Source organism: Esox lucius, chromosome 8, assembly GCF_011004845.1.
Source record: "Esox lucius isolate fEsoLuc1 chromosome 8, fEsoLuc1.pri, whole genome shotgun sequence".
In the NCBI taxonomy this organism is placed as follows: Eukaryota; Metazoa; Chordata; class Actinopteri; order Esociformes; family Esocidae; genus Esox; species Esox lucius.
The window spans coordinates 3,961,347-3,987,500 of record NC_047576.1 but is presented as its reverse complement, the minus strand read 5'-3'; the positions used below and the strand labels follow the sequence as shown (position 1 = coordinate 3,987,500).

The 26,154-nt window shown below is 51.2% G+C and overlaps 1 protein-coding gene across 2 annotated transcripts in view; it reads right to left on the bottom strand.

Moving 5' to 3' along the window:
* The window catches only part of herc2 (HECT and RLD domain containing E3 ubiquitin protein ligase 2), a 55,899-nt gene that overhangs the window by 16,924 nt on the left and 12,821 nt on the right, over nt 1–26,154 (bottom strand). Inside the window, exons 18-75 of one of the 2 annotated variants that reach the window (XM_034293815.1) lie at nt 25,709–25,937; nt 25,264–25,388; nt 24,577–24,755; nt 23,963–24,147; nt 23,306–23,461; nt 22,898–23,083; nt 22,113–22,283; nt 21,843–21,946; nt 21,595–21,745; nt 20,983–21,200; nt 20,679–20,811; nt 20,318–20,445; nt 19,949–20,144; nt 19,561–19,694; nt 19,195–19,374; nt 18,829–18,965; nt 18,568–18,719; nt 18,172–18,363; nt 17,825–18,012; nt 17,444–17,636; nt 17,010–17,192; nt 16,642–16,826; nt 16,371–16,518; nt 15,627–15,823; nt 15,116–15,346; nt 14,806–14,944; nt 14,346–14,492; nt 13,844–13,986; nt 12,713–12,980; nt 12,290–12,438; nt 11,803–11,901; nt 11,525–11,693; nt 11,128–11,253; nt 10,750–10,858; nt 10,453–10,592; nt 10,074–10,264; nt 9,771–9,876; nt 9,372–9,463; nt 8,802–8,977; nt 8,480–8,591; nt 8,137–8,218; nt 7,573–7,807; nt 7,234–7,411; nt 5,662–5,743; nt 5,409–5,580; nt 5,124–5,268; nt 4,796–5,021; nt 4,134–4,308; nt 3,700–3,892; nt 3,215–3,355; nt 2,756–2,947; nt 2,394–2,547; nt 1,859–1,966; nt 1,576–1,707; nt 1,311–1,469; nt 961–1,205; nt 640–795; nt 198–512 (exon numbers count right to left, since the gene is read on the bottom strand). In XM_034293815.1, coding sequence (XP_034149706.1) covers nt 198–512; nt 640–795; nt 961–1,205; nt 1,311–1,469; nt 1,576–1,707; nt 1,859–1,966; nt 2,394–2,547; nt 2,756–2,947; nt 3,215–3,355; nt 3,700–3,892; nt 4,134–4,308; nt 4,796–5,021; nt 5,124–5,268; nt 5,409–5,580; nt 5,662–5,743; nt 7,234–7,411; nt 7,573–7,807; nt 8,137–8,218; nt 8,480–8,591; nt 8,802–8,977; nt 9,372–9,463; nt 9,771–9,876; nt 10,074–10,264; nt 10,453–10,592; nt 10,750–10,858; nt 11,128–11,253; nt 11,525–11,693; nt 11,803–11,901; nt 12,290–12,438; nt 12,713–12,980; nt 13,844–13,986; nt 14,346–14,492; nt 14,806–14,944; nt 15,116–15,346; nt 15,627–15,823; nt 16,371–16,518; nt 16,642–16,826; nt 17,010–17,192; nt 17,444–17,636; nt 17,825–18,012; nt 18,172–18,363; nt 18,568–18,719; nt 18,829–18,965; nt 19,195–19,374; nt 19,561–19,694; nt 19,949–20,144; nt 20,318–20,445; nt 20,679–20,811; nt 20,983–21,200; nt 21,595–21,745; nt 21,843–21,946; nt 22,113–22,283; nt 22,898–23,083; nt 23,306–23,461; nt 23,963–24,147; nt 24,577–24,755; nt 25,264–25,388; nt 25,709–25,937 — 9,537 coding nt within the window. The remainder of the gene's footprint in view (nt 1–197; nt 513–639; nt 796–960; nt 1,206–1,310; nt 1,470–1,575; nt 1,708–1,858; nt 1,967–2,393; nt 2,548–2,755; nt 2,948–3,214; nt 3,356–3,699; nt 3,893–4,133; nt 4,309–4,795; nt 5,022–5,123; nt 5,269–5,408; nt 5,581–5,661; nt 5,744–7,233; nt 7,412–7,572; nt 7,808–8,136; nt 8,219–8,479; nt 8,592–8,801; nt 8,978–9,371; nt 9,464–9,770; nt 9,877–10,073; nt 10,265–10,452; nt 10,593–10,749; nt 10,859–11,127; nt 11,254–11,524; nt 11,694–11,802; nt 11,902–12,289; nt 12,439–12,712; nt 12,981–13,843; nt 13,987–14,345; nt 14,493–14,805; nt 14,945–15,115; nt 15,347–15,626; nt 15,824–16,370; nt 16,519–16,641; nt 16,827–17,009; nt 17,193–17,443; nt 17,637–17,824; nt 18,013–18,171; nt 18,364–18,567; nt 18,720–18,828; nt 18,966–19,194; nt 19,375–19,560; nt 19,695–19,948; nt 20,145–20,317; nt 20,446–20,678; nt 20,812–20,982; nt 21,201–21,594; nt 21,746–21,842; nt 21,947–22,112; nt 22,284–22,897; nt 23,084–23,305; nt 23,462–23,962; nt 24,148–24,576; nt 24,756–25,263; nt 25,389–25,708; nt 25,938–26,154) is intronic. The other variant, XM_034293816.1, reaches the window with a different exon arrangement.

The following is a 26,154-nucleotide window of genomic DNA, read 5'->3' as shown; positions in this document are numbered from 1 at the left end:
TTATCATAATTACTACAATTATTGCTGAGACTATTACCAAGACAACTACTACTGCTGCTGAAAATATTACAGAGACTACAACTACCGCTGAGACTATTACAGAGACTACAACTACCGCTGAGACTATTACAGAGACTATTACTACAACTACTGGGTCTTTCACACAGACTACTACTGCGACTCTTAGTGGCCTTTACCTTTCCATCAGCTGTGACAGCAAACAGGGTCTGCTCCCCTCCAATCAGCTGAACAGGCCTGAGGGTTGCCAGGGCTTCGGTGGGTGTTGGCACTTTCACCTTTGCTCCCTCGATGCCCCCCAGCTGACCCCGATGGTTGTGACCCCAGCCGTAGATGGTTCCCGAGCCCCCAGCAGACAGCGTCCAGTCGTCCGGCCTCCGGTTCATCCACTGGACCAGTTGTTCGTCCTGCTCTCTCTTAAACAGCTCGTGGCTCTCATGGAGGGTGTTCATGGATTCACAGTCGGCCATCAGCTCACGGATCCTCTTGGTCACCTACGTGGCGGAAGCGTTCAAAGACAATGAGTACATCATATGGATGTTTTCTACTCAGATGACATTGCATTGAAAATCAGTTAATTTCATAGTGGTCCTCAGACTGTTCCTGGTACTTCATACACACCTCGTCCAGGAAGGGGCGTGGCTGTGGGGTTCTCTTATCCAGAGCAACAGCCACTCTGGAGGCGGTACAGTACCGGCGAAACCACGCCCACTTGTGGGTCTCTGCACAGCAGGGTAGGGTGTCCAACTCCAGGTCACAGGCAAGAGCCACCAGTACCTAGTGAAAAACCCACCACAGCAAACAGATCAACAACAGGTGGAAAGAGCTGGAAACACCTACTCTAAAGGTTACCAACAAAAATCACAATTTAGCCAGTAAACTCTTCTGACTCATCATGCCGACACAGTCCCAGACCCTTTGCAGAACGGGAGGCCATGTTACCTTGAAGAAGGGGCTGTGGAGAAGCTGCTTCCCTCCCCTGACGATGGGGTCCTCGTATTCATACTGTCTCTGGAGCGCCTCGGGAAGACCCTTGACCAGGGCGGACAGCGCACTGCCTGTAAAACTCATGGAGCGAACCTCTCCCTCACTGTCCCCCAACAGTCTGTTGATGTTAATGGACTGGCCAAACTCAGTGGTAAGTAGCTTGCGCAGCCTCTGGAGGGCCCACATCCGATGTCCTGCCGCTGTTACGACACACAAGACCAGGTAGTCACAAAATGAAACCAGATGAAAGACTAAACTAATAACAGCGGCCCAGCTGGAAGCCCGAGCGGTGTGGTGGTCCCTACCCAGTGCGCTCAGCTGCGCGCAGGCAGCCAGGGAGGCCGCCAGCCGGGGAACGATGCTTCTGTTGGAGGCAAAATTGAGCCTGAAGTCCAACAGGCAGGTGACCAGGTCCATGGATGGGCAGGACAGGATGCAGCGGTCCGACAACAGGTCTTTAGGTCCTGGAGGAGGGAGGGGCAGACACACGGTCACGTAAGGAACTACACACAGCGGGGCGGGGGGGTGGGGGCAGGTTGGGGGTCACGTGAGGCGTGGCGGTCGTCGTACCTGCAGCAGGCATGATTGGGTAGACAGTGAAGCGCCAGCCCCATCCGTTGACAGACCCGTCACTGATGAACTTCCACTTGAGCTCGTCGCCCGGGATCCTCAACTCGCTGGACCAGTCCGACCACTCTCGACCTGACACACAGAACCAAGCGCCGTTAACCCCTCAGAGGACACGGCGAACGCCAGAAGACGACTTTCTAACAAGCGCAGGCACTCGCTACAATAAGCGAACAATCTAGAAATGAAACGGGTTCATATCAGGCGTTGGTTTTGCGGTGGTCACCTGATCGCACAGAGACGATCCTATTGGCTCCGTCCATGATCGTGAGGGGGTCGTGACGTCTCTCTGTTGAACACTGACGGTCAAATTCCACCCGCAGACCCTCGGCTCCTAGAGCAGACAGACCCAGGCAATATTAGCACCAGTCATTTAGCAGACACTGTTACACAGAGTGACTTACAGATAGTACATTTATCTTAAAATACCACACAACCCAGTTGTAATAGTAGTAGTAGTAGTAGGTACATTCTACTCTACGAAGTAGCTTTCAACTGAGGTAGAAGAAAGCACGTTTTTATAATACATTTAACGATTCGTTTCCCAAAAAAGCTCAAGTTGGGGAGCTGTGTGGAAAGAGAGTTATTCTGGACACATGAACGCTAGTCGTCTTGAGGTTTTCCCCTGAATATTGTAAGGGACTCCTAACGTTCCCAGCTTCGCCACTCGCATTTCTGTCTGTTCATATTAGCCGCAGTCTCAGAGGTCCTAAGAATCTCGCGGCGTGAATCCCACGCTGGTGCGTTTTCGCCCGACTGACCCGGGATCTTGACGGTGCCACTGGTGGAGGTGTCGTCGGTATACGGATGGCTGCTCTCCACCACCACCGGCTGGGAGGACAGGCGGCCGCTCCGCGAGTCCGTCGCCACGTCCTCCAATTCAGTCACACACAGCTCCAAGAGCATGTCCGCTACCTGCGGGTTGAACACGAGTAACATGCATTTCTCCAGAGACCGTATCACCGTGCAAACCAAAGAAACCACAACCAAAAAGTCACATATTTTGTTTGAAAATGCTAGATTTGGCACGAAAACAGATTTGACACTGAAGCAGTAACATCCTGTATCGCCAACCGTCTCTTCTGTAATTGGACAGCATATTAAAGAGTTGTGCGTGTTCTACCTGTGGGTAGGCGGTCCCCATCCCAGAAAGGACAGCGGACAGCACCTCCTTGCCCTTCTCTCCAGAGCGGAGGGACACGCCCAACTTCAGCAGGTCCACCATCACCCGCGTGTCATCAGGCACCAGTAGGCTGGTGAACTCATCCAGATACTGAGGTTCTGGTCCCACAGTCTTGTTCTGAGACTCAGAGTCCTGAACCAGACAATAAAAACAAACAGTCACATCATTCAACGTTCCCCCGAGTCTCTGAGCCACTGTCGAGTCGAGGAGATAAAAAAGACCAGCTTCACTGTTAGCCATGCCAGAGGTCAGGGTTCAACTAATCAATCCCAAAGTCACTGCACTGTAAAGAAGAGACTTCCGCCCATGTCACCCGAGCGGGGTCAGAGGTTAGAGATGTCAAGGAGGCCGGCCAGTGACTGGGACGGTTGCTGGTTCAAATCCCAGAACTGTGCCCACCTCTTTAGTTTTGGTCATGGTCTCAGCAATGATGCTGGCGGCCCCGGGGTCGTCCGTTACAGGGATGAAAGGTCGGGAGGAGGCGGCGGTAGATGGGGTCACGGCCGATGACGGAGTGACCGCGTCCTCGGAGGAAGTCACCTGGTCACACACATCAACCATTAGAAAAATATTAATCTTCTTACTAAATTTGAGGGGATGAATCAAGTCTTACTGAATTTGAGGAAAAAAAGTTCATAAGAGCTAGGGGGTTAGGGCTTAGGAGCCAGGTCCCAGGGGCCAGGGGGTTAGGTCCCAGGGGGTTAGGTCCCAGGGGCCAGGGGGTTAGGTCCCAGGGGGTTAGGTCCCAGGGGCCAGGGGTTTAGGTCCCAAGGGCCAGGGGTTTAGGTCCTAGGGGCCAGGGGGTTAGGTCCTAGGGGCCAGGGGGTTAGGTCCCAGGGGTTTGGGACTGCTTTGATGTGGGATTTAGGGCCAGGGTTCCTCACCTCCCCCTTCTTGTCTGGCTGCCAGGGATTTGGGCTGACCCTCTCCTCTGCCACGATGGGTATAGGAGGCCCCTCGAACTCAGAGGGGCTGGACGCGGAGGAGGAGTCACAAGGGGGCACCGGGGAGCTGGAAGGCGGGCACTCCATGGGGATCATCATACATGCGGGCATCAGGGCGCCAACCACAGCATCCCTAAGACACATGACGCATACGTGACACTACTACCTAAAACACATGACACATACGTGACACTACTACCTAAAACACATGACACATACGTGACACTACTACCTAAAACACATGACACATACGTGACACTACTACCTAAAACACATGACACATACGTGACACTACTACCTAAAACACATAACACATACACCACGTCACAACATCAGCTACTACCTAAAACACATACCAAGCATGGACATCTTACCTGGCATACATGATCTGCAAGGCTGAGAGGATGTGGGAGAGAGCCTGCTGTTTGGCCAGGTTCCCATCCAGTGACAGCAGTATCTTGGCCAGAGAGGGACGGTTGGATTTGACACCGCTGTGCTGACCAATCAGCTTATTGCTTACCACAGAGGAGTCACTGTCAGACTGCACACCTGGAACAAAGAAACAAACTGGTCAGTATTTAAAATAACACTACACACAGAAGAGGATATTTTACCAAATCCCTAGTTACATGCTGAGGCATAAAACCAGAGAGGTGTTACCTAGCCCAATCCTGAACCAGAGAGGTGTTACCTAGCCCAATCCTAAAACAGAGAGGTGTTACCTAGCCCAATCCTAAAACAGAGAGGTGTTACCTAGCCCAATCCTAAAACAGAGAGGTGTTACCTAGCCCAATCCTAAAACAGAGAGGTGTTACCAAGCCCAATTCTAAACATAGGAGGTGTTACCTAGCCTAATCCTGAACCAGAGAGGTGTTACCTAGCCTAATCCTGAACCAGAGAGGTGTTACCTAGCCTAATCCTGAACCAGAGAGGTGTTACCTAGCCTAATCCTGAACCAGAGAGGTGTTACCTAGCCTAATCCTGAACCAGAGAGGTGTTACCTAGCCCAATCCTAAACCAGAAAAACAGGGGTTACCGAGGTATGAGGCTCCTAGAGAGTCCCTGGCGGTCTGAAACAGGACGGGTTCGTGGACGGAAGGCGTGGTGACATCTACAGTGGTCCAGGCCACACTGTGGGAGGAGCCACAGGCAACACGGGTTATCTTCTGTCCCTCCAGACCCTGTACCAGAGTAGGCTTTCTGTTCACCGTGGTGGTCCCGTTGCCCTGCTGGCCATGGTCATTATCTCCCCACGCGAACACCTGCAGCATAGATTTACCAGAGGTTAGAAGTGCCCAGTACTATCCTCCGCCCTGTACAGTTTCCAGTGACGGCCAGGCAGTGCTCGTCAACCCTCCGCCCACCTGTCCAATGTCTGTGACGGCCAGGCAGTGCAGGGCTCCCACCGCCACGTGGATTATCTTCTTCCCCCTCAGGCCTTCCACCATCTGGGGCTTCCTAACGTGCACATCGGTCCCGTGGCCCAGACGGAAATAGTCCCCTTTACCCCTGGATGGAGACCATCAACGGTTAGCGGACCACAGTGGAACCGGCAGAAGCACACGTGACATTAGATTCCAAGAGCCTTTTCGCGTCAAGGATCTCTCAAAAGAGGGATTTTTTTTGGTGATGTTTCGGCTGTGTCGTACCATGTCCAGACAACTCCTGACTTGGTGAGAGCCAGGGAGAACTGAGCTCCGCACTCGATCTGGCAAACGCCCTGTCCGTTAAGGCGCTCAATGTTCTGAGGGATATTGCAGCCCTCGCTGCCTCCCCGACCCAGCTTCCCAAAGTCCCCATCACCCCAGGAGAACACCAGGCCTGTAGAGGATGAGATGAAGCTCAGAATACCACAGTACACACAGTACACACACCCACCCACACACACACGAAGTGACATACCTTCATCAGTCAGAGCTAGAGTTTGAGCATCCCTACTTCCACAAGCCACCTGGACCACCCGATGTCCCAGAAGAACTTTGACCTACAGACACGTCACAGCAGATGGGAAACCACACAAACAGTTCACCGTCAGAAATACAGATCCCGACCAGGTAGACACACACACATTTTTACGTTTACGTATACTACTAGAAGCTGTTGAAATCGGCGTTTTATGTTAATAAACTATATTTTCGGGAAAGTCAGTTAGGATATTTACTTTGTGCATGACAAGTAATGTTTCTAACAATGGCTTACAGACAGAGTATTTCACTTATAATTTAATATATCACAACACCAGTGGGTCAAAAGATAAAAAGAAGATCAGCCAAGATCTAAGGAAAAAAAGTTTGTAGACCTCCACAAGTCTGGTTCATCAATTTCCATGCCTGAAGGTACCACGTTCATCTGTACAAACAATAGTACGCAAGTATAAACACCATGGGAACACGCTGCCGTCATACCGTTCAGGAAGAAGACGCGTTCTGTCTCTTAGACATGAACGTACTGTGTTGCAAAAAGGGATAATCAATGCCAGAAGAACAGCAAAGGACCTTGTGAAGATGCTGGAGAAAACCGGTCCAAAAGAATCCACATCCACAGTAAAACGAGTCCTATATATTGACATACCATGAGAGCCCCTCACCAAGGAAAAAGCCTTAAAACTGCCATAAAAAAACAGACTATGGTTTGCAACTGCACATGGGGAGAAAATATCGTAATATTTGGTGAAATTTCCTCTGGTCTAATGAAACTGATTTGGCCATAACAAGCCATACTTTTTGGCCACAATTGTTATGTTTGGAGGAAAAAGGGGGAGGCTTGCAAGCCAAAGAACACCATACCAATCACAAAGCCCTGACCTCAATCTCATAGAAAATGTGTGGGCAGAACTGAAAAGGTGTGAGCGAGGCCTAGAAACCTGACTCAGTTACACCAGTTTTGTCAGGAGGAATCGGCCAAAATCCACCCAACTTATTGTGGAAGGCTTCCCGAAATTTTTGACCTAAGTTAAAGAATTTAAAGGCAATACTACCGAATACTAATTGAGTGTATGTAAACTTCTGATGATGAAAGAAATAAAAGCTGAAAGAAATCATTCTCTGTACTATTATTCTGGCACTTTTTCACATTTGAATTTCTAATCCTAAATAAAATCCTAACTGACCTTAGACAGGGAATTCTTACTAGGATAAAATGTCAGGAATCGTGAACAACTGAGTTTAAATGTATTTGGCTAAGGTGTATGTTAACTTCCGACTTCAACTGTAGCGTGAAAACATACAAGTACGCTTTTTAGTTAGGTGTCTGTGATCATGCACCAGTTTGGGTCATAGTTGGGTGCTGGTGTCTATGATCATATACTAGTTTGGGTCGTAGTTGGGTGGTGTTGTCTGTGAACACGTACCAGTTTGGGCCGTAGTTGGGTGGTGTTGTCTGTGATCACGTACCAGTTTGGGTCGTAGTTGGGTGGTGTTCTGTGATCACGTACCAGTTTGGGTGGTAGTTGGGTGGTGTTCTGTGATCACGTACCAGTTTGGGTCGTAGTTGGGTGGTGTTGTCTCCATGTCCCAGGCGTCCGTACTCTCCCAGGCCCCAGCTATACAGCTCCCCACTAGAGGTGATGGCAGCACTGTGAGACGATCCACAGGCGATGTCCCGGATACGCTTGGTCTTAAGGGCCTCGATCAGACGAGGCTTGTCACAGTTCCTAAAAGAAGAACGTATAAAACACACAAAAGTGGACGAGGCAAGTTAATAACCTGATGTGTACTGACATGCTATGTCAGATATTGGAGACAACATCCATCCTTCTGCAGTGGCCCAGGTGACCGTAGCTTCCATCCTCTCCTACTGGCAAACATAACTTACATCCTGCTGAAGTGTCCCAGCTTCCCATCGTCCCCCTCTCCCCAGGAGAACACCTTCCCGTCCACAGTGAGCGCCATGGCGTGACGTCCCCCAGAATGCACGGCAACCTTCTTCACTACATAGTTACTGAGAGCAGTGACCTGGCGGGGGATGGGGACGGTCCCACTGGACAGACCCAGTCCCAGACGTCCATTAGTGGCCTCTCCACATGCAAACACCTTCCCTTCAGCCGTGACTGGAACAGAAATCACACCATCATGAGGTCTCACACACACACACACACACACTTTATCTCAGTCCACAGAAAACAGTGAATCAAGCAAAGGGAATCAAACATCATGCACATTCTAGACACCAAGAAACTGAAGGTTAAAGGATATGCTCCCTTCGCCTGGTCTTAGCCGGGCCACCAACCTACTTCCTTGTCCCACGCTGCCTCGGAAGACATGCAATAGTTTAACGAGCTCCCCAATTCCAAAACCAGCACCGTCCGGGGCCTGACCTGGCTAATGCGTCCTCTGCCTTCAACATCAACATTACACTCTTCTTTAAAGTCCAACTCACCCGCAAACAGACTCTTCGAGCCACCAGCCACCTGCACCACATTGAGGGCTGAGAGGGTTTCAGAGAAGGACGGCACCTTGATCTGTTTAGGGGTACAAATATGCGGTGAATCAGACGAAACAATTAGATCACAGCTGACATTAATTGGTATATCATTTTATATTGTATAGGTCAAATAAAAATGGGCACCATACAAGGGATTTCACTGATTACAAGTCTGATAAGAAGCCCATCATCTAAAATCAGGTGTAAAACGCCTAGGCAGAAACTAAAACATGCGCCCCTTTAGTTCCCTGGACCAGGGTGAAGAACCAGTTCTTCAGGCTACCAGGTCTAGCAGTACCTTGGATCCCTTGAGTCCCCCCAGCTGGTCTTTGTCATTGAGACCCCAGACAAACACCTTGGTCCTGATAATGGCTGCTGAGTCCAGACCGGACGACTTCTTACGGGCCAGACTGGCAGAACAAAGAAATGGAAACAGAATTTGTCATGTGGAAAATAGCGGAATGCGTTATACACTTAAACGTTGCTTTAATGAATCACACGGACACAGAACATCCAATGTCATTCATTCTCTTTAAATAATTGCACTTAGGTAGGTAAAAAGCAAAAATAAATAACTATAGCACCACCCCCCCCCCCCATCACACAGCATCCTTCCTCACCTCCCAGTAGCAGTCTTTTCATCTTCTTCTTCCTCATTGTCTGAAGCCAGGAAGGGCACAGTAGCCAGGTCTTCATCGTCTGCTCTGATGCGGCCCACTATTCCAAGGCCGTGGATCTTACAGTCTATGCCAGAGCTACGACACTGCTTGATGGCTATCTCTATGTACCTGTGGTACTGGAGGACAACAACACATGCTGCTTAATACTTCATACTTTTGTTTTTTACTTTGAAACCATTTTTGGAATTAAAATAAACAGAAATACAATTTCCTTGCATGGGGGAAAAAAAAATAATTCTGCCTTCACTATCACAAAATTGCTGAAATGAAAAGGCATACCAAAGCAAGTACAAATGATTACAAAAATCATCAGTGTAAGCTTTCCATAAAGATTAGAAACTAGGCCCGGTTTGGTCTTAACCACAGCATATCTGTCCCAAAACAAAACGTTGTAGGGTGATTTGATAAATTAGCAAATATTTACTAACTTTTCATCTGACTAACAGTTAAAACCTGTAAATACGGACTAGTTGAACACCATACAAGTAAATAACTGCTCCTGTGAGTTACCTCAGTGCAGTCGTTGAGTAGAGGAACAGTTGTGTCAGTTGGGTTAATTGTGATTGTCTTCAATTCGATGAGGTTGTTCAGGGAACTGCCACCTACAAGGGAAACACTCAGTTGAGAACACAACAGCCGCCAGCTACAGCCGCCAGCTACAGCCGCCAGCTACTGATAGATACCCACTACTGAATGATACCCACTACTGATTGATACCCACTACTGATTGATACCCACTACTGATACCCACTACAGCCGCCAACAAGTGACTCAAACGGCAACCTGCTTTTCAGTGCACTCAATTTGATCGGAACCCGTGGGGTGAAACCAACAGGCTGCCACGGAGAACCAACAGGCTGCCGTTTGGGAAGCAGACACACTAATCCAGCCGACGGGGCCACGTGGTACCTGAGACCACCACCAGGGAAGGCATGTAGCTGCTGTCGGCGGGGTCCACCATCATCTTCAGCCGGTGTACCAGAACGTCCGGGAACAGCTCCAGGCGGATCCAGTGCTGATGACAGACAGGGAGGCAGAGAGAAAAACAGAGAGTCAGGCGGACAGAATGGAGGCGGACAAGACAGGGAGACGGCGGCGAGGTCAGCAAGACGACCGCCAAGACATTATTTTTTTCCTAATAACATTTCGGGGGCTCCGTGCCACCACGTGCGTGTCCGTACAACGTCCGCCCGTCACCCAGAAGAGTCCCACCTTTCCTTGTGATCCGGAAGACTGCCAGCAGAGCTCGCTGAAGTCGATGAGGCGCGACGCCTGGTTGGCAGAGGACGACACGTTGAGGCTCTTGACCGCCCTGGACCATTGGTCTACCAGCATGCCTCTCTGGCTGCTATGGTGACGCTTCAGCTGCTTCCCTGAGCGTCCACAGCACGCCGGCGACTGGCCTGACGGGATGTTAGAGGATCCAGTTAACAGGACACACACACACACACACACACACACACACACACACACACACACACACAGCGCGGGGAAATGGACATTCTCCATTAGAAGGGCTTTTTGGTCAAGAAGTGGGCGGCACTTCTTGATTTGTTGTGCTAGGCGGACCACGACGAGCAGGTTCACTGACCTGGTTCATTGATGCGACCAAAGGAGTGCCGAGTGTTGTGTTTGCGGGTTTTGAAGCAGTTCTCACAGAAGTCAAAGTCTTCACAGTTCCTACATTTGAACCTGGGGCCGTTGATAGGAAACATCTGACAGCCGTCGCACCTACAGACACACAGTGCAATTCAACTACAGCACAGCTGAGCGCTGTGACCGGACAAGTCTAAACATGTATTCATTCATTGATTGATTCATTGATTCGTCGATAGTCTGACTGGTTCTTGGGTGACTTCATCCTGAACTACACCAAACTGATTCTCACCTGACTCCTGGGTGAACGCTGGGTACCAGCTCCATCTCGGACAGCAGGCCGGTCCAGTGGGACTGCTGAGGGAAATCCACGATCACATCCTTCCCATTGGCACTGAAAGCTGGACAGAACACGGCGCCAGTCAAGACAAGCCCCAAGTAGAGACGCAAGATGACGGTAACTTGGACAACATTTCCTAGACATTTTCTAGATATCCTGAATGGTGGATTCCACATTTCAGAGAAGACTTGCAAAACAACAGGACAGTAAGGATGTATAACCTGTATTTAACCAGATAGAGTTAATGGATTGCTGAGACATTTAGTCCATAAATACAGCTGAGATTTCTAGACCATGGAACAAAATGCCAAAAACAAGCCAGAAACATACCCTTGACCACTCCCACACTCCTGTGTGTGACCGAGCCCCATTTGTACTTTGGTGTAGTGATGGTGGCCTTCACTCTCACTTTGTCTCCTATCTTGATGTGAGAGGGCGAGGTCTGTGGTGGGAAGCCTGGAGCCAAACAAAACCGGTCCAGTCATACCAAGTCGCCAACACACAGTCGCTAGAACGCCACGAACCAAGGCAACGATATTCGATAACTAACCCCCCCAAACTCACACGGTGCTGGCTTAGTCCTCTGCACTCCACACAACCCCTGGTTTAATGACGCAGTAACCCCACATTTTAATTAAACGCGAAGCAGCAACCCTCACCCAGAAGCTAACACCACCACCATCAGACAAAAGGGGTAAATTAAACCATTAGAAAGTGTCCCTCTTACCCAGTAGCTCGGTGTGGATGTAGCGGACCCAGTAGGTTCCACCTTTCTGCTGCCAGTCACACTGGACGTTGAGGTCGTGGAGTCCATCTCGGTCCAGTTTAATGACTTTCCCCACGTCGCCCTCGTATACTTCCTCATACGTTCTACCGCACTTCACCATCATACCCACCTACAGGGGTCAGGGGTGAGATACAGTTTGTCAATCGTTCTACAGCATTTCACTATCAAAAGGTCAGAGGTGTTCTGGCAAGATTTAAAACACTAAAGACGGTCCTTACCTGAATGTTCTCTCGGATGTAGACGGCATAGTCATCGTTGCTCTGGAAGTCGGATCTCTTCTTGAAGGTCTGAGTCTCTGTCACCACAGCACCGGGAGGCTGAGGGAGAAGCCGGAGATCCATTAAAAACATCTAACACATTCAGGCACAGCTGGGTCTGCTTTGTGACCCGATAGGAGGTAGAGGTAAACTAACTAGGGGGTTGGTAGAATATCCACCAGGCACAGGGGGAGGTGGACTGAGGTCCCCCCCTTAGAAGACTAAGGTCCCCCCCTTAGAAGACTAAGGTCCCCCCCTTAGAAGACTGAGGTCCCCCCCTTAGAGCCTGGCTCCTCCACCCTGCCTTCCTACAGGGCGTTTTCTAGCCATTGTCCTTCAACATCTTAAGGCCCTTCGTGGTTTTAGACCAGATATCTGCATGAACACTCGGTGGGGTAAAAGAGACTTTACAAAACAAAGGCCCCGGCCAGGTGACAGGGCGACGTACCACAGTGGAGGCAGAGGGAGGCTGCTCCTCCTCAAGCTCCTCCAGCGCCTCCTCGTCGGAGTACTCGTCAGACACGGTGTCGGCATCGGACACCTCTGTCGCCTGGACGTCCGAGTGGTCCAGCAGCCAGGCCACCAGGGACTCCACACCTACACCACAACAACAGACACGTCCGGAGGCGCGTTACACTGCACGCCGCTGGTATGAATAGTACACCAACTGACTCACTGAGGTAAAACTTGAGGCGAGGCAAGATGTCATCTTACCAGAGTTGAGGAGGGCAAATATTGGTTATAAAACAAACGGGCTATGAAGTATTAAACAAGCCACACATCGTGTGTGACGGAGAAGGGGGGGGGGGGGGGGTACTGGGCCCTTGGCTGGCTGGGGGAGGGGGCACTTCACTTGTCTGGGCTTGCCTACCTGGTAGTCCTGAGGCATTGCCTGTGGTCCCGGACAGGGACTTGAGGGCCAGCTCGATGTTGCTCCTCTGGAAGCCCATCTCCATCAGCTGCAGTACGATGGGAAGTGGGGGCACCGGAGACGCCTTCTGCTTCTTCTGCTTGGGGGGTCTGACATGCTGCACCGTGACAGGGGTGGTGGCCTCGCTGGAGCTGCTGCTCTCCAACAGGGGGGAGGAGGGGTGGGTGGACTCGATGGCCAGGAACTGACACACCGCCAAGGCTGCAGACTGGAGGCAAACGACAGCACAGCTCACACGGAGACAAACGTCCTATCACAGCTCACACAGAGACAAACGTCCTATCACAGCTCACACAGAGACAAACGTCCTATCACAGCTCACACAGAGACAAACGTCCTATCACAGCTCACACAGAGACAAACGTCCTATCACAGCTCACACAGAGACAAACGTCCTATCACAGCTCACACAGAGACAAACGTCCTATCACAGCTCACACAGAGACAAACGTCCTATCACAGCTCACACAGAGACAAACGTCCTATCACAGCTCACACAGAGACAAACGTCCTATCACAGCTCACACAGAGACAAACGTCCTATCACAGCTCACACAGAGACAAACGTCCTATCACAGCTCACACAGAGACAAACGTCCTATCACAGCTCACACAGAGACAAACGTCCTATCACAGCTCACACAGAGACAAACGTCCTATCACAGCACACACAGAGACAAACGTCCTATCACAGCACACACAGAGACAAACGTCCTATCACAGCACACACAGAGACAAACGTCCTATCACAGCTCACACAGAGACAAACGTCCTATCACAGCTCACACAGAGACAAACGTCCTATCACAGCTCACACAGAGACAAACGTCCTATCACAGCTCACACAGAGACAAACGTCCTATCACAGCTCACACAGAGACAAACGTCCTATCACAGCTCACACAGAGACAAACGTCCTATCACAGCTCACACAGAGACAAACGTCCTATCACAGCTCACACAGAGACAACCGTCCTATCACAGCCCACACAGACAACCGTCCTATCACAGCGGAGCTCACAGAGACAAGCCTCCAATTAAAGCTCAGATCTCAAACCTATCAGGGCTCACCTCCAGTTCTTGCCGGTCGAAGATGGCCTTAATTGGAGAGGGCTGTGTGGCGGCAGAGAGTAGCTGCTGCAGGAGAATGAGGGGGGGCAGGGGACCCTCTGGAGAAAGATCCCCGACATCTGGTGAGACAGCCACAGGCTCCTCTGGAGAGATGAGCAGATGGAGGGAGATAAAATGAACATGTCTGACCCTGTATCTGTTTTTACCACTGGGGTCTGATCCTGTATCTGTTTTTACCACTGGGGTCTGATCCTGTATCTGTTCTTACCACTGGGGTTGGGACTGGGGTCTGATCCTGTATCTGCTTTTACCACTGGGGTTGGGTCTGGGTTCTGATCCTGTATCTGCTTTTACCACTGGGGTTGGGACTGGGGTCTGATCCTGTATCTGTTCTTACCACTGGGGTCTGATCCTGTATCTGTTCTTACCACTGGGGTTGGGACTGGGGTCTGATCCTGTATCTGTTCTTACCACTGGGGTCTGATCCTGTATCTGTTCTTACCACTGGGGTTGGGAATGGGGTCCAGCACGGCAGCCTGACAGAGAATCTGTCGCAGTTTGTCTTGGTGAGAAAGAAGAGCTCTGGCCGCCTTCAGGATGTAGAGTCTCAACTGCTGGCAGCGCAGGAGGAAGATGTCCACCTGGTCAGCTACAGAGCACCACAACACGTTAAGAAAACGTCTCCACACCAAGACTGACAGACACTGGTACTGAGCGAGATCAGCCCGTGAAAAGGTTACTAAGGCCTAACACAGCATACGCTAAGAACAGGATGTGCAGTTCACTGATGTTACCATAGAAATCCTAGTAAAAAAAATGTTTCTCCCAATTGCAGCGGACCGTGCATGGCCTCGATGACTGGTGTGTTTGTACTGAGCGCAACGTGCCTACAGCCTTTGACCGTGCGTGTGATTAACAACAAGCTCACGTGTGTCCAAAGAAAGTCAACCCGGGAGACCCACCTGCGAGCCCGCGGCTGAGGGGCTTCTTCATGCGCTGTTTCTCCAGCTTGCTGCCGGCCAGGTGGACCAGCTGAGCCCAGATGGTCAGCATGGAGTCAGAGAAAGGAAGGTTCTGGACACTGAACGACACCACCGGCAGCTGTTGGGGACGCCCACAGGATTATGGGAACATGACAGAAAGAGCGCTAATGTACGTGTTCGCATGGCTGTGTGTGTGTGTGTGTGTGTGTGTGTGTGTGTGTGTGTGTGTGTGTGTGTGTGTGTGTGTGTGTGTGTGTGTGTGTGTGTGTGTGTGTATTGAAGGCCTCACCGGTTTGAGCTGACTAAGCAGACAGATCCGGCGGGTCCTCATGTCGTGGAACTGGACTGTGATTCGTCCTTTAGGTGTGATGCGCGTGACCGTGCCCTCGCCGTACTCCTCGTGGAGGACCTGCCCCCCCAGCCGCAGACGTCCGTCAATGCCCCCGATCACAGCAAGCACCGCCATCAGGCTACCCACCCTGGACCCCTCAGAGTCAGGGAAATACTCCTCCAGGAGGGTCTGGGGAACAAGAGGAGGAGGTGGGTGGTGGAGTTGGGAGGCGGAGCACAATCCTTAAACCCCCAAATAAAGCTAGAACCACGTTTTTCACTAGTATAGTGACATTACTGATCAGTGTCCTGTTATAACTCTAGTATAGTGACATTACTGATCAGTGTCCTGTTATTACTCTAGTATAGTGACATTACTGATCAGTGTCTTGTTATTACTCCAGTATAGTGACATTGCTGATAAGTGTCCTGTTATTAATCTAGTATAGTGATTTTTTATCAATGCATACCGTCTCGGAGTGCCGTCCAGCAATCACCTCTCCTACACAGCTGAGCTGAGAGTTAATGTATTCGTTGATCAGGCCATTCCATTGGCTCAGGGAGTGTAGCGTGCGCAGCACAGCAACTATTTCCTCCGCCAGAGTGCTGCTGTGAGTGGCGGTCAGGGAGGCCTGGGGGCGGGACTTCCTGCGTCTCAGAGAGCCCTCTTTAACAGGAGACATACAGGGACAGGAAGATGACAATACCTCCATGACAGAACACAGACATAAACCCTAAAAAACCTAAAACTGTGCTGGAAAGTTTCAATAGCATAATGTATCATGGGTTAACTGACTGATTAAGAAATGGTATTGAGTAGTTATTTTGGATCCTAAGTGATTTGTAGTCAGTTTTCAGACAAACAACCTATCACAGCTAACACAGAGACAAACAACCTATCACAGCTAACACAGAGACAAACAACCTATCACAACTAACACAGAATGTACCTCAGGGTAATACCAAAGGATCCAGTCAGTTTTGACTGGAACGCCCCCAGTATACTAAGTATTTTTAGAAGGACCCTAAGCTGACGAATGTACTCAGGGGAAATGTAAATGATGAACATGCACAGCTTTCCATGCACAGGAGTTAATAATTAGCAATTCTGTAGTCTAACAGTGAATACATGGAGACGTTTTCTAAATCCACAAGTGTCAGTACTTATGGTCCGCTGAGATGTGTACCAGTGTTGTCTAGACACGGTCACTTACCTTTGAGCAGTGGGAGGTCGGAGGAGCAGGTGCTCAGAAGACTCCCCAGGAATCCAAACAGTTTTTCCACAAGGAACTTCATGTCCTGAGACCTCTCCATCCTGTCCCAGGAGGGCAGCACAGACTGCAGCAGGCGCAGAGCCAGGATCTGGAGGGGAGTGGAGGAGACAGGGCTGCACTTCATCCACAGGCTTAAACCAAAGGTTGAACGTCAAGATGGCACGTCTCTCTAGGGGCTGCCAGATGAGGACAGTCACGGCCCCGACCTCACCTGTTTCTGCAGGGTCACGGCGTTGAAGGACTGGTGGCCCTCGACAATGCGGATCAGCAGGCCGATCCAGGCGGAGGTGCTGAGGGTGGAGCACATCTGGGGCTGCAGGGCGATGCTACGGATGAAGCCCAGGGTGCACCAGCTCCGATGCTGCTCCCTGCTGACCAGCCGGTGAGACAGACAACCTGGAGGGGTCGGAGGTTAGAGGTCAAAGACCACCGGCAAAGCGTATCCCAGACGACCACCAGCATGTGGTTACGTGGAGTCTCTCCACCCTAGATTCTGAGTGACTGCTCTCGGTGTGACAGGTTCTCTCTCCCTAGTATCCATCTCAAGGCTAACCACGTTAGACGGCGTCATCCAGCTACCTGTCTTGTCGCTGGCTCCGCTCTCCACCAGCATGCGGAGCAGGCCACAGAGCGTGTGCGTGGCGTCCGTCTGCATCACCTCAGAGTTGATCCCAGCCGACAGAGACAGCATTTTCAGCAGGTTCACCGTGGTGGTCATCATCAGGGCTGTAGGGTGGCCACTCTTATCAAGCACCTCACTTTCTAACACACAGAAACAACACACACAGACTTTATATTGGCGTCTTAAACGCTACCTCACCTTAGTTGACCATGAAACTGGGACATTACAACACATTTGTTTTACAAGTGACCACTGGGAATGGCACCTCTAATCTTTTTTAGAAACAACTTGGGGCCGGAAAAATGGTCCAACTGCTTCATAGCACGCTTCTTCTCTGATAAGATTCTTTGAAACCCATTGGTTGTCTACCCATTGGTTGCGTTTAACTCACCAGTGTCGTCCTCTGTGTCGGACTCTTCCGTAACGGGCTGTGAGGTTAGCGGTGGTTCGGCCAGCTTCAGGTCGTATTTACCCTCCTTGCCCATCCTGTAGGAGTTGGTACTGCTGGTGTCCCACTGGACCCTGATCCAGCCGTCCTCACCCAGCTCCCCGATCACCCGGCCCAGGCCCGGCGCAGGGCCGTCCTGAACACAGAGACAAACACACACATACAAAACACACCCAATACGTGAGAGCAATTCCTGAAACACAATGCGTTTGTCTACCAGCGTGAGAGACTGACAGCAAGGTTAAAGGTCTGTTATGAAAGAACCTAATCTAGTTAGTTACCTGGTCTCCGGTACTATAAAGCACCAGTTGTGTAGCTAATTACCTGATCTCCCCACTTCCAGTCCAATCCTCTCATCACTCGGGTGCCAATCTTCATCATGGCGGCAAGTTCCGGTCCGGAGGCTGGCAGAGGGGCAGGGGTCGCCTCCTTCCTGCTCTCCTCCAGTACCGTCGCCGACCCCCCGTGACCTCTCGACACCTGCTCCTCCTCATTGCTGTCTGTACTGGGGCCTGAAAATGTGCGCGATATTCATTACATATTAAACACCCCTGACCTCTAACCCTTGACCCTACACAAATTCCTCCTCAGACTGAACGGCACCAGTGGCATAACTGAAATCCAACCCGTATAGAACCGTGTGTGTCAGTGTTTGAACATGGGTTCCTCACCGATGAGTCGCAGGACGCTCTGAGTGAGGGCCAGAGTCCCCGAGTTGAGCAACAGGGACAAGCTGTTGGCTCCGTGCTTCAGGGACAGCATGTGGAGCATGGCCAGCAGGAAGCGAGCCTGGGGGATGGTGCCCAGACTGGGTCCGGCCGGGTTCTCATTGGTGATGGTCTGGAGGGGAACCGGCTGCACTCCTGGACACACACAGGGAACAGACGGTTCATTTTAGAGTATTTTTCAGTAGATACCGAGGACCCCCCGACGACAGAACATTTCCCAGTATGTGCCGTCGTCTCTGTATTGTCAGAGTTACTAGAACCGGATTTGTTACTTTGACCACAACCAGCCATTTCAGTGTTCATTCTCATCAAGCTCTGAAATGATGAATGTTCTCTCACCCAGCTCTTTGAATCGTCCGCTGGCTTCCAGCAGTATGTTCCTGATGTTCTGGATGGCCCAAGAGTACAGCTTCCCGAAGGTCACCTCTAATAGCATCCGGTTGAAGGGAGGAATCAGGTCCACATCTTTTAGACAGTCCGACAGGGGCTCCCTGAAGAAGAGCACACAGCATCAAACATCAGAGACAACCAAGGACCCGGCAGATCAACAGCGCCCCCTGGTGTTTTACGACTCAGCTGTCCAGTGTTTTCACAACATACCCAATGTTGACCCCTTCAGGGACGACCCTCTGCCAGCCACACAGCATGGCATACTGAACCGAGGGCAGCAGGAAGCTCTTAGAGGCCAGCTTCAGCATGGTGTCAATGCCCTCCAGACGAACCTCGGCCCGCTCCAGCTGTGTGTGTGTGGGGAGGGGGATGGAGATCAACCAATGTCAGCATCTGCCCTTGTCTTCCTCAGGCTGAACTCACCAGTGTCTTATTAAGCATCATCTTCTACCTAGACACTCTCCTCCTCCATATTTACCCAGAATCCTCCTGCTTATCTACCCAAAACTCTATACACATCTTTAACCACCTCGCCCCCCCCACCCCCACTCCCGTCCGCCCGCCCCCAAACAGTACCTGTTTGAGGAGACACTTCCTCATCTTCTCCACGTCGAGTGGCTCTTCCTTCAAAGCAAACTCTACGATGGTCCCCATGAGGCTGGAGGTGGAGAAGACCCCCTGGACGCTGTGCTTCAGCCACTTGTACTTCTGGACGTTGGCCACGGTGTTCAGGAGAGGTTGCCACCGATCTGGCTGCTAAAGGACACGGAAAAGGGAGGGAAGGAGTGAGAGAGTGAGAGAGCAGGGGAGGGATGGGAGGAGTGTGAGCAGGGGAGGGATGGGAGGAGTGTGAGCAGGGGAGGGATGGGAGGAGTGTGAGCAGGGGAGGGATGGGAGGAGTGTGAGCAGGGGAGGGATGGGAGAGAGGGAGAGGGAAGGTACCTTCGGCAGCTTGTTTGTGGGAGATTTCCTGTCAGTAGGGGCGGGGCTTATGGGCACACAGAGCTCCTCCCCATTGGTCCCCTCATTCTCAAGTTTGGGCTCCTCAATGTCAGCTGACACAGACTTCTTAGGCACTGGACGAATCCAACAGAATGCATAGACATCAACTCATGTCCTCTGACCATACTGCATATCACATCAGTTAAATATCAACACTAGTTCTAACAAAACAGAATACCACATCTGCAAAACTTTAAACGTACACAAACAACAACACAAAACAGGCACGGCTGTCCCTCTTGAAAAGCAACAATTACTCACTGACGTTTTGGCTATATTGGTCTTCTTCAGAATGACATGAATCAACCTATGGTTTTGAGGCCAGTACCTCTTATTTTCCTGCGGTCTCTGATGAGTTTCTGAGTGATCTTCTTCCAGCGTGGCTGGACGCTAAGCAGCTTCAACTTGGACACAATGGACAGGTCATTGCTGACGGCAGGACGCAGCTCGTTGAACAGGAAGCGCAGGCGCTCGATCACAGGAGCACAGACTTCCTTATAGGAACGCCCTTGTTCCTGGTGAGTCTGGAACCAAGGACAGAGGAAAGACGGTTTGTAATGGGGTCGGGACTCGGGTAGGTTAAAGGTTACGGAGGTATATGGTTTAGGGTTAGTGCATGGTGGCAGCATCGGGTATTGACACAACATTGCTTTTTAAAACAGGATGTCATTCTGGATCGTGTGAACAGGAAGTTCACCTTGATTAAAGAGCACTTAGCCTGGTACACCATGCGACACACGTCTATCACCGATCTGGGGAGGGACCTCTGCTTCCCTTGGTCCAGGCACAAGGCACTTTGGTTGACCAATGAGAGGGCCACGTGACCTATGAGAAGGGGCCGGAACAGGGTGTAAACCGACCAGTGACCAGATGAATCCATGAAGCAGTGTACCTTGATGAGATGTCATTGTTTTACATGGCCCCACAGTGGACAGTGATTCCTACGGCCAACCCATCTGTGGAATAACTGGCTCAAATCAATGGGGCGGAGAGAGGACACGGTTTCAATTCAGCAGGGGACACTGGGTGAGACGGGGTGCAGGTGGTTGCTATGTTACCAAGGTCCTGGTGCTTAAGCAGGCAGCAGAGCAGCAGGCGTCCAACTTCCTCCACGGGGTGTTCCAGAGGGAAGGTGATGGGCGTGATGAGGTGGTACTGTTTACAGCACCGCTCCATTTGGCACAGGAAGTCCTTTAACAACCAGGTCAAAACGTGGTCAGCTCCCAGAATTATAGGTCGTCAATCAATTTGGACAAGAGCGCCCGCCAAATGACTGGCACGTAAACCGGACCGCCCCGGTATGGAGCGATCACAGAGCGGACTTGACCGGGTCGGAGCCGGCGGGTCACCCTGGCGACATACCTTGACGGTGTGGTCCTGTGTGTTGTTGTCAGCGATGGCCTGGAGGAAGGGCTGCGCGTGGTCGCTGAGGGTGAGCCGGCGGGAGTACAGCCGTTTGGTCTTGTCTGGGGTAGTGGTTCCTGGGGAGGAGCAGTGGTCCTCGTCCTTCTCCTCGTTGTAGTTGTAGTGGATCTGACTGGTCTGCAGGCCACCCTGGAAGATGGACGACTGGAGCCATTCTGAACAGCAGGACGGGACAGTTACAGGACACTCCAGATACGAACGGTCGGGTTAATCAGATCACAAATGGCAAGACAGAGGTTACTGTTTACAGGTACAAATGTAAGTTACATTTTTAAACTCCCATTCATACAAAATATCAACTATGATGTAGACGTCTGACTGACACACACTATTTACAGGGGGGACAGGGGTCAGGGGTTACTCACTGGCACATTCAATCTCTATGGGGGACAGGGGTCAGGGGTTACTCACTGGCACATTCAATCTCTATGGGGGACAGGGGTCAGGGGTTACTCACTGGCACATTCAATCTCTATGGGGGACAGGGGTCAGGGGTTACTCACTGGCACATTCAATCTCTATGGGGGACAGGGGTCAGGGGTTACTCACTGGCACATTCAATCTCTATGGGGGAAAGGGGTGTGCTGTTGGCCAGATAGGAGGCGTGGAGGCCCAGCAGGAGGCCCAGGTTCCTCTCGGTCTCAATGAGTGGGGAGGACAGGCTGCTCAGGTCTGGGGTGGTCACCATCTCCTGGTTGGGCTGGACACACGGCGGAACAGAAGAACAGTTATCCAGGGGATAGGAACACGACTTCAGCTGTGAAGGCCTTGGACCAACGAGCCAGAGAGACACCAACCTCCATGTACTGGCCCACACAGAAAGCCTGCATGGATTCCCTGGTGTCTTCAAAGTGCAGGGCTGCTTCCAGCGCGACGACAGGGTCCTCTCCAGCAAACTGGGCTGTAGTCGGACGGTCGGGGTACGTCAGTGAAAAGAGAAGACAAACACGGAGTTCAGGGCATAAAGCAGAATGACCGGGAAGCCTCTAAGCAATGAAAACGAAGCCCTGTTCCAGCGAATGTCAACGCGTGTGGGGCCACAGTTCCGTGTGGGGTGGGAGCTGTACCCAGAATGCTGTTCCCAGTGAGCGACTGAGCCTGGAAGTCTTTGATGTCGTACACCTTCCCATCGATGACGGTCCAGAAGCCTCCATCTTTGTTGTGGTTCTCCAGGTCGGCCTTCCGGATCAGGGACACCTCCTCGTTGCTCTTAGAGTTCTGCCCTGTGAAGAACGAGCCTGCCACAGCAGATACGCCATCGTCACATTCTAACCAGGAGTGATTAGGCACGCTAACTAAACAGGATACTGTTCACGTTACCGATTCAATTTGGCTAAGTGCGACAGATTGGGGGAAAAATAAAGACAAATCCCACACCTGGTTCAACGCGCGGGCAGGTGCGTGAAAGAGAAGAACGTAAGTAGAAAAGACATACTCTCGCACACAGTCTCCACTTGCAAGTGTTAAAACTTTAATGCAACCTGTTGCCTGGTCTTTTGCCCGAAACGTTGCATTAAAGTTTTAACACTTACTCTCGCGACCTGCCGCTGCTTGCATCCACTCAACCCCAACCGATTAACACCACTAATTAAAACACGCTAACCACAACAAGCTATTAACACTAAGTTGGCTGACCACAACTGACCAATCGGTCACAAACAGGTGCTGGGCACACCCCGCCTGGGGACGAGGTCAGGCACACACTAAGTAACCCCTCCACCCTGTGAAGAGTCCTGCCCTGGCAGAAACACTGGAGCCAGAAAGGTCAACACGGGGGGAGCCGGTCTCCACCTCACCACAGCTGGGCTCCGGCTGACTGTTCCCCACCCCCTAACCCCAGGAGGTAGTGTACCCGTGATGCCAGGCCAGGCCAGGTCTTCGTTGTCGTCCCTCTCTTGTCCCGGCGCCAGGTGGTTGAAGCGGTCCAGGTGTTCCAGCAGTCCAGCCAGCAGGGGGATGGAGCCCGTCTCCTGCATCAGGCCGGCGTCGATGGTGAGCAGCAGCACGATGGACACCACCAGCTCAGGGAGGAGAACACCTGCAGCAAAGAGAGGTCAGGGGTCACGTGGCCTGTCGAGGAAGCTGATATCGCTCACATCACACAGGCTCCGAAAACAAGCGTCAGGGTCGGGCCCCGGGAACCAGTGGGAGTCAGGGTCGGGCCCCGGGAACCAGTGGGAGTCAGGGTCGGGCCCCGGGAACCAGTGGGAGTCAGGGTCGGGCCCCGGGAACCAGTCAGATCCAAAGGAGTAATACTGACCGGTGAGGTCTCCTTCTATGACACGGGACACTTGGTTAAAGTGGCGGTGTCCAGTGAATGCGATGCTGGTAGCCACAGGGAGGATGTCTCCAATGTGTGTACACAGCAGGGCTATGTACTTCTTCAGAAGAGACCCCACCCCCAGCAGCTCTGGGTCTGCAGGGAGGGAACAAAGGCAGGAGAAAGGGTTATGACTAGGGGATTCAGTCATGCGTCCAAGGCATAGCAAGACATGTAATCGTCTGACCAATGAATTTTAAATGATAACTGAAAGATAAACAGGAGAGGAGTGAGAGTAGATCGCAACACCTGAGAAAGACACGGCACTCACCCCACGATACTGCAGCAAAGACATCCCTCAATACTGCTAGCTAGGACAGCTGCCCTTCGTTAGTCTACTGTGCTAATTGCAAAAATGTTTTCCAAGTATTGTCTGCATGTGCAACAAGTTGGATGTTCATGCTCGGATGAAGAAGGTCCAAGGAGAATCGGCTAACGGGAAAGCCACAAACGGGCAAAGAAAACTAGTCGGCCTTTCTCCCTGACGTTCTACAGCCGCAGACACCCACGGGCCTCCACTCCTACCAGCTAAAAACCAGAAGCAGCCTGCCTGTCCAAGGTAGTGGCCCCATGCAGGGAACAACGGCGAAGACTCACTGTAAGCGTTGGTGTTCTCGGTGCCGTTGACACCCAGGTACAGCTTGCTGACCAGCAGCCTCTGGAAGCGCAGCAGCAGGTCCAGGGAGGCGGAGCGTTCCTTGCTGACCTGCTCCGCCTCCATGCAGCTGGAGATCCTCCGGGTCACGACCTTCAGCCTGGCAATGGTCTGGGACGCCATGTTTCTGGAGGATTAACACAGTACCTTGAAAAGGCCGAACACTCAACTGAAACAGTAACAAAACGCCTCCAGGCTTCTTTTCGGTAAAGACCCGAGGGCTGGGTGTGGAAATACAAAACCACTCCAACTCACACACAATAACACAGTTAGTATAATATTACTGTAGGTTTCTAGTCAGTAGTAAAGTTAGTACAGTATTACCAGAGGCTTCTACTCAGTAGTACAGTTAGTCTGATATCAACTGATATCACAGGCTGCTACTCAGTTTAGATTATGATCCTTTAGACTGACAAAAAGGCCTGGATAGTATATCCAGGTACTTGTGATTGGATGTCTAGTATATCCAGGTACCTGAGAATCTACAGCGGAGTGCCGTGTTAACCAGAGGCTGAGTACTCCACCCTCTCTGTAGGACTGGGTGTTATCTACAAACCTCAGCAGCTGCTGAATGAGCTGGACTAGTGGAAGACTCTGTTTCCCAGTGGACTCGTAGATGCCAGTGTTGATGAGATCTTTGTCCAGCATGGTGCGACAGCGCTGCATGGTGGAGGCATTGGCCTCCTGCTCATCAATCTCTTTCTCCTTCTGCGCCTCCTTCTTTGCCTCAATATCCTGGTGGAAAACCAGTCATTGCCAGTAATTAAGGGGGAATTGGATTGTCACATTTTGTCCAATCAGTGCCTCAGATTGTTAGGCACTGGTAAGTATAAAATTGCCTATAGTTTACGCCTAAAATGTAACTTATCATTGTGTCAAGATATAACAAATTGGGTTTAAGGCCATAACACTAGTGTTTGGCAGGGCAGGGTCTCAAACCCACAACCTTGGGCCGCAAACTCCACCCTGTTCAGAATACAAATGTCCCACTTGGAGAGGTGAGTTGTGGGTTTACATCATACCCATATTCTTGCAGCAAATTTAAATGGCAGCAAATCATTACTAGAGAGACAAGCACACACAATTTGTTTTCAGGATTCATTACAAATGGCCAATAGATATGGCATGTCACGAAAATGTCCCATTTACATTATCAGTGAATACCAATGAAAACCATAGCAACGGTTGACTGAATTCCTATATATCAATGCTTTCGACCAGGGCTCATGAAACTGTGACTAACCTTTATCTCAGCTGTTATGGCAGCATTGAGAGCAGACTCCAGCCCACCATCAGCCATCAGACTGCTGACCAACAGGTCGATCATGAAGCGACGCCCCGGACTGATGCTCATCTCATTACCAGACACTGAGGAACAGACAGATACAGCAGAACGCTGAGGAACAGACAGACAGATACAACCGAACGCTGAGGAGCAGACAGACAGATACAACCGAACGCTGAGGAGCAGACAGACAGATACAACCAAACGCTGAGGAGCAGACAGACAGATACAACCGAACGCTGAGGAGCAGACAGACAGATACAACCGACAGAAACAGACTCTACAGTATGTTCCTGCTTACCACACACCCACACCCACAACGCAGCAGGGCAAACTACACCCAAAAACCACAAATCCGGACCAACGGACCACAGCGTGGCGAGTCGACCCCAGAAAGAGTTACCTGCGTTGGGGAGCAGTGAAGACAGAGCCCTGGCTCTCTCCTCCGCCGTGGGGAGCAGGACAGACCAGCCGCTCTGCAGCACCACCTGAGCGGCAGACTGGACCGTGTTGAGGACGCCGGCGTTGGAGGCCAGTGTCACCACCGTCTGCTTCAGATTGTTGAGGAGCCCGCTGCCCAGGCCCAGGCCCAGCTCGTCTGGGTCCACCTGGTTACTGATGGCCGCGTGGAGCTACAGACAGACAGACGGGACACCGACGGAGAAACTAAAATCAGACCACACATTCTCAAGCAGGGTGCAAAGCTTTAGCGGTAATTTTTCGAATCAGACGTTTAAAATCTTCCAGAATGGTATAGCAACCCAGTCTAGTCTCCAAAGATCAGACCGAAGCTTTGTAAAGGAAGAAAAAAATAATCCAGACTTTGACAAATCAGACACACGTTTTCTA